At 34.6% G+C, this 7,241-nt stretch overlaps 1 protein-coding gene across 1 annotated transcript; it reads left to right on the top strand.

Moving 5' to 3' along the window:
- Window positions 1-53: 53 nt before the first annotated feature.
- LOC130419284 (polymerase delta-interacting protein 2-like) lies at window positions 54-5,610 on the top strand. The gene is made up of 11 exons (XM_056745882.1): window positions 54-243; window positions 1,531-1,612; window positions 1,691-1,788; window positions 1,899-1,998; window positions 2,130-2,205; window positions 2,279-2,386; window positions 2,458-2,594; window positions 3,317-3,343; window positions 3,707-3,832; window positions 4,441-4,520; window positions 4,646-5,610. The coding sequence occupies exons 1-11, from the start codon at window positions 71-73 to the stop codon at window positions 4,773-4,775; spliced, it is 1,137 nt and encodes a 378-aa protein (XP_056601860.1). The 5' UTR covers window positions 54-70; the 3' UTR covers window positions 4,776-5,610.
- Window positions 5,611-7,241: the final 1,631 nt, after the last annotated feature.

Raw genomic sequence — 7,241 nt, forward strand, 5'->3', positions numbered from 1 at the left:
GCGCTGCAGTCAAACTTTCACCCGCGATGCTTTAACATGCGCACTGACGCAATCCTACCAACACAGAAAAATGGCAGCCTGTGTCCTAAGACAGGGATTGTTTTCCTGGGTTGGTAAATACAGTGAAAAGCACACATTAAATGTGTATTTTAACAGTAGATATCATGCAAACAGAAGTCTGTGGCAGTGCTCAAGATGTGCTGCTGTCAATGCATTACAGCAGAGACGCTTCATGTCCTCCCGGTGAGTTCATCTTGGTATGATTTTAGCTTTGCAAGACCTTAAAAAGACATAAACGTGTCAGGACAGACGTATCAAGTCAACAGAACGTTTGTCTGTTTGCGTTGTTGTTTACGAATCGGTGAATATGAATGAATCTTGGCGGTGAACGAGATCGTTCAGTGCGTCGTTGACCGAAATCTCCGTCCTTGAGCGTTGACACACACAGGGCTGCGCTATAAGTGCGCATGCTCAGATGTTGAGCATTCTTTATTATTTTACCATTGAAGAAAACATATTTTACTTTACTTTTAATACAAGGACAAAAGTCCCTCTTGAAAAATTCGACAGTATTCTCTAATATTTACAAAAGTAAATTAAAGGGATAGTTTACCCAAAAATGAATATTCTGTCAACATTTACTTTAAATTTTAAGTTTACATTCTATAATGTTAAACACAAAGAAAGATATTTGTAAGAATTTAAGCAATTTTCAGTTTTGTGACATCCACTACCATAGTAGGAAAAACAATTGTATAATTTTTATTGTTCTTTTGAACACAAAGTGAGATATTTCGAAGAATTTAGGAAAACAAACAATTTAGGACTACCATTTCATTTTTCCTACTATTGCGGTCAATGATGACACAGAATTGACAATTGCTAACATTCTTCCAAATATCTTTCTGTGTGTTCATCAGATCAAAGTATTTAAATGGGTACGAAATGACATGAGGCTGAATAAATGTTGACAGAATTGTAATTTTTGGGTGAACTATCACTTCATTTGTAAATTCATATACAGTATAACATTTGCTGTAAGATTAAAAAACGATAATAAATATAATAGTGTATGTAGTGTTTTTCTAAATGTAAATCATTAATATAAATTATTTTTGGGTTGAAATATTAGGAAAAAAAACACGTCATAATTAGCATGGAGAAAAATTACTCAATTTGATCATGCTGTAAGTTTGAAAACTTTGAAGCGAAAATGTGATGTCTTGACATCTGAACAGTATCATGTGTGACAATATGATTTTTACCAAATAATTTTTTATTTGTGTTTTGTTTTCTAAAAACATTAGGATTGTGTTATTTGAAAAGGAATAAAACTAAAAATATTATTTTGACCAGTTCGTCCCATCTAAAGTTTATGCACATAAAAAACTTTTTTTTTTATTTGGGAGAAATGTTGTTAGTTGTTATTTTTCCGCAGCTGTATAACATATACATAATAAATAACTGTATGTATGTACTGTATATATATATATGCATGTTCAAAGTCTTCTGCATGTCAATGTTGTTTAGGATGAGACCAGAGGGGAAAGTTCTGGAAACAGTAGGAGTATTTGAGACACAGAAACAGCATGGCAGTTATGAGACGGGACAGGTCGGTGAAGAAGTGTTTTCATGTTCATGTTAAGTACTGGTACGTGAAACAGTAATTGTTTAATTTGGTTTGTGTCAGTTGTTCTTGCACAGTGTGTTTGGCTACAGAGGTGTAGTTCTCTTCCCCTGGCCCGCGCGACTTTATGACCGAGATGTCAGCCCCACTGCTCTTGAGACGTGAGTCTCGTCTTCCAGACCGCAGATCCACATTTAGAAACTGATCTTGGTATTAGACTCTCGTCCAAGGTAGAAATCTTTGTTATGGAAGTTTTACTTCTTCATTGCAGCAAATCCGAACCTCCAGGAGCTCACGGGTCAAAGGAGGTGAAAGGCAAAACCCACACATACTATCAGGTCCTAATAGACACCAGAGACTGTCCGCATATAGTGAGTTTCTTTGTGGGGACTTGCCATAAACTTCTATTGTTTTTCAACTGACCTCGCCACTTTCTTATAGTGTTCAGTTCACATATTTCTCTAACAAAGTAGATCAACGTTCTTGTGTTTTTCATCGCTAGTCTCAGAGATCACAAACAGAAGCCGTCACGTTTCTGGCCAACCATGAGGACAGCAGGGCTCTCTATGCTATTCCAGGTAAATCCAGGTAAAACTGCCTGTCACGGATGAATAAAACACTTCACACTCTCAAATCTCTCTCTTTTTGCAGGTCTGGATTATGTTAGTCAAGAAGATATCTTACCATATAACTCAACAGATCAGGTGCCTGTTCAGCACGAACTGTTTGAGAGATTCCTCATGCATAACCCATCTAAAGGTAGAAGTTCTTGCCCTAAAATAAATGCTCTGTTTACTGCGGCACCAATAACTTGTGTAATGTGTTTGTAGCGCCTCAGTTTGTGCCCAGAGACGCGCTCCGTGCATGGCAGGACACAAACCACCGATGGCTGGAATTGTCAGACGTTCACCGTGAGACCACAGAAAACATTCGAGTCACGGTCATCCCATTTCACATGGGCAAGCGGGTGTGACTGCTTTTTGGTTGGCCGTCAAGTCACATACACTTTTCATGAGCTACATTATTTGCACATTTTTAAATGAGTATTTATTTGGTAAACTGTATTTGTAGTTGTAAACTGTACAATACTTGTAATGATACTGTAATAACATTAATAGTGCTGGGAAAGTTATTTAAATAATTTTTATTTCATATTAAAGTATTATTTTATTTCAAAAGTCCATTGCTCAATGGCTCTGAAAGTACAGACAGACAAACCATGGTCACAGAAGGGGTTGGATGATGATTGGTAATGGCTTGGGTGTCAAAACACGTCATTTGTGGTTGGCTTAACTCTGGGTTCACACCAAACACGAATTAATCGCTTTGCGTGAGTAAATTACTTAATGCAAAGACACGTATAAATGTGAATTTGTGGCAATCTCGTCTTCCGCGACTTTGTTCATATAGCAATACTGGTAAAAGATCACAATACACTACTTTTGAATTCATTATTGAAATTTACGCTTAACGATGCGATTAATCACAATAAAAAAATATATAGTTGCCCATCACCAAACATAACTGTAATAATAATTACATTTTTGGTGTCTATTTAATATATATGTGTGTGTTTGTACGTGTGTGTGTATAAATGTTACAACTTTTCAAAATCTTAAAAAAAAATTCAAGACATTTCGAAGATGTCATAAATCTTTCCCTAATTCCTCTTTTTCCTTCTATCATCAGGAAGCACAGAATTCCAATGTTTACTGGGTAAGTCTCTATGCATAGAAGCTACTGTTCAACCAAATCGATCTGAATTATTGTCAAAGGTGATAATAGAAATACAAGACTATGAACAGGTGCAGTCATTGATTTGCTTGATTAAAGTATTATTCTATTTGAAAGTCCGTTGCTCACTGGCTCTGAAACGTATGTTTACCAAACACATTTGGCACAGTATTCGGACATAGTTGTTAAGTTTACTCAATTCAGTTTAGTTCCTCATACATTAAGTATTTGAGAAGAGATAACATATTTCTATCGTGTGGAATCACTGTCCATAATTTAATCATGTTAGTTTAAAGTATCATTCTTTTCAGTTTGTGATCATGTCTTCATGTATATTGTGATCAGTGGCGGTACTGTATTCGTCTGGAGAATCTTGGGAATGAGGTGGTACAGCTGAGAGAAAGACACTGGAGGATCTTCAGCCTGTCCGGTACATTAGAGACGGTCAGAGGCAGAGGAGTCGTGGGACGGGTGAGTGACATACACAGATTTAACCTTTTCCTGAAGTCAGGTTCAGTAAGCTCAGATGGTTCTCTTATGTCTCTTCTCTGTTTAAATATTAAATTATTAATATATACATAATAGACCAATTAAAATAATCGAAAATGTGTTCATAAAAGCCTCTGTCGAAAGAAACCTATACTAATTGTGAAATAATCTGATAACCATTAAAACCCTGTTAAGTGTGTATCGGGTCTTATTCCAGTATCTGCCCGAAAACATCCCACCAAAAGTAACCAGTACACAATGTTTTTAATTTTTATTAGATGGGGACACATTTTTTTATTTAAACCATAGATGCAGAAAGTCCCATCATACAGTTTGGAGACTATTATGTGGATAACAAAGATGGAAATTCAGTGAGGTGGAACTACACACCCTGGCAATGTAATTTCTATTATTTACCATTAAATCCTTAATTTTCCCCAATGGTTCCGTTGTTTTGAGTCATACATGTATTTTGGCAAAGCTTCAAATAATTCAAATGCCACTTACCCCAAGAGAGCTTGAGAAGTTAGGTTACAGCGCCACCAAGTGGTCATTAAATTGCTCATTATGTCTAACTTTATGCTAAACAGGAGCCAGTGTTATCAAAAGATCAGCCTGCGTTCCAGTATAGCAGTCATGTGTCTTTGCAGTCCCCCAGCGGACACATGTGGTATGTTCTTCATTCAGATAAGTTCAAAGTTTAATAGCTTGTGGTGTTAAAAAAGTACAGTGTTAATAAGAAATAGTGAATGAATAGCAGATATATTTTTATTGTTAGTTATTGCATTTGTGCAGGGGCTCGTATCGTCTCGAGAGACCCAACGGGACATTCTTTGATGTGCGGATCCCTCCATTTTCTCTTGAGAGCAAGAAGGACGATACTCCCAACAGCTTTCTGCCGGGACCCTTCACCTCACTGCTTTAAGATATGTGTCCTGTCAGACCTGCTCCTGTTCTGTCCTTATATATCACTTCAGTTTCTTTTATCTGATACTCCCATCACAAGAGTTGTAGAAGAGGTGCTGATTAGAGTGATGATGATGATTTGGGCACATGGTCAGTATACATTTTATTATATAGATATACTTAAGTATAATTTATCATAAATATTTATTTAATTTTATTTTCGAAATGTATGGCTTTTTGAGGCCTTTTAGTCAGTAACAGTAAATCAGGTTGTGGTGTTAAACTCTGCACCCACGAAATATAAACACAGTTTTGTTTTTAACGTAGTTTTCCTAAAACAGATCAGCATTTGCACCAACGCTTGATTGATTGACACATTTTGCAATCTTTTCAAATACACGTAAGTGATTCTCAGGAAACGCTGCCATTTGTGCCCCATTGACTTGCTGTTGTTATAAATGGCAGGAGTCATAGAACTTCATCATAAAACCTAAACTATGTTTCGTAATGAAAAATTAAAATGCATGCGTTATGTTATGATGATGATACATGTTATTTTCAATAACATTTATTTTCAAAATGCTCTAAAGAACAACAATATACCAATTTACTTTGATTGAAATCGTCAATAATAATTTAAAGCTTTCACTGTTTTCAATTTGATTTGATTATGAAAAGTGTGTGTGTGTGTCTGTGTGTGTGTGAGTGTGTGCGTGCCTGTGTTGGTGGTTTGTTCCACAAGTTATATTTGCTGTTATACCTCTGAACCTGTGAGATTTGAAGCAGTGCAAAAATTACTTGAATGCAAAGAACACATCTTTAAGATGCTATTTAAATAAAAGAAAGTTAAATGTTAAAAATTCCCTGTCTTATCATTATTTATAATCTGTTCTTTTTTATCAGAGCAATAAAAAAATATATCCCACAGTCTTATAAAAACTCCATTCAAATACATTTGATTGAAATTCTCTCTTATGATCTGAATTTAGTGAGCAGCTTTTTTTCATAAGCATATGCATGATATGAGAACTCTTTTATTTAAATAAAACAATACGTTTTGGAAAAGGTGCTTTTAATGATGCGGAGAACGAGGTAATAAAAAATCATGATAACAAAATTAAAATATTAATTAAATTTCCAACAAAATTCATTGGGATTTACCAAGACTAAGATTTGTCGCCTCCTACTGGAGATTTAAGATGATGAGTCAAAAGTTTTGATGCAGGATTTCTATGTGCATAAGCTAATTTTTAAAATATCAATCGCATGAATCGCTTAGATCTTGTGTTACTTTGTGTTGATCACTAAAGCTTATAGTGTATTTTAATCGTAGAAAAAATGTACGCTCAAAAACATACATTTGCATATAAAACAGCTTTACAGAAATAAAGGGGGTGCAAATAAAAAATATATATTTCTGACATAAAATATGATTATCTCCCACCTTTATAATTCTAAAATTCACATCAGTAAACGTGCTTCCAGAGATACCATGTTCTGTATATTTTAAAACTAAAATAGTTTCAATATTTATGTTCGTCTATGCTAAAATATTAATTGTGTTATACCAATTTTGTAGGGAAGAAAATTCGAATAAAAGTATAAGTAAGATGGACAATAACTGACGGCCCATTATGAATCAGTGGACCTCCGACAATTATAAGGCCTATTTTGAAAACGTTTAAAAAACACGACATTTTGACTCTTTCGACTTTATTCAAGACGTGTAGTCTGATTTACTAATATCCAATTCATTATAACAATTTTGATAGTATGAAGAATTTTCCTCATTGCAGAAATAACATGATTCGACAGAGTCTTTACATCCTGATGGAAGTACAGGTAAATTGTTCCCTTTTCTGTTTGTTTTTTCAATCTTTCATTGATATAAAATTAGAAATGTACTCAAAGTGGGGTTATGTGATGGATGTTACGATGGGCAAACTCTCTTATGTCACTCTTTTATTATCTCATAGTCTGATCCAATCTTCAGGTGATGTGCCTTTATTCATGCCCTTGACATGAACACATTTGCATTATATTTAATCATATAGGTTATTTCAAACGCAATGTAAATATAATACAGACCTTTCCTCTATTTTTTAACAAATGCTTTAATTCGCGTTAAACTTCACCAAATTAAAACGAAAATTAAAAACCTCTGCCAAGCTTTAACTTTTAAGAAGCGTCTTTTTTTAAGTGTCTGTTTTGCATAACATGAGACGTTGCTATAGCGTGGATTGAAAATCGAAGATACACAGGTAGCATATTAAAAGTTAATGTTTGGTTGTTAAAGTAAAGTTAAATGCAAAAGCATCAATGATTCACGTTGCAGGCAAACCTTCATGTTATATTTTTGGATTAAGTGGTCAATCTGCTTGTGCCAGTCTACCTTATTCTTGAAAAGAAAGTTTACCTAGTAGATTAACGCAAGCTCTATAGTTTGTAATAAAATGTCAAATTTATATTGTTATTAATATTCAAA

The sequence above is a fragment of the Triplophysa dalaica genome, chromosome 4 (assembly GCF_015846415.1).
Source record: "Triplophysa dalaica isolate WHDGS20190420 chromosome 4, ASM1584641v1, whole genome shotgun sequence".
NCBI lineage: Eukaryota > Metazoa > Chordata > Actinopteri > Cypriniformes > Nemacheilidae > Triplophysa > Triplophysa dalaica.

Bases quoted from the DNA above. Each gene is read 5' to 3' on its own strand.
- LOC130419284 (XM_056745882.1), top strand. From the start codon at position 71: ATGGCAGCCTGTGTCCTAAGACAGGGATTGTTTTCCTGGGTTGGTAAA. The intron at 1,613-1,690 runs GTCGGTGAAGAA...GGTTTGTGTCAG, and splicing joins GCAGTTATGAGACGGGACAG to TTGTTCTTGCACAGTGTGTT. The intron at 1,999-2,129 runs GTGAGTTTCTTT...TTTCATCGCTAG, and splicing joins CCAGAGACTGTCCGCATATA to TCTCAGAGATCACAAACAGA.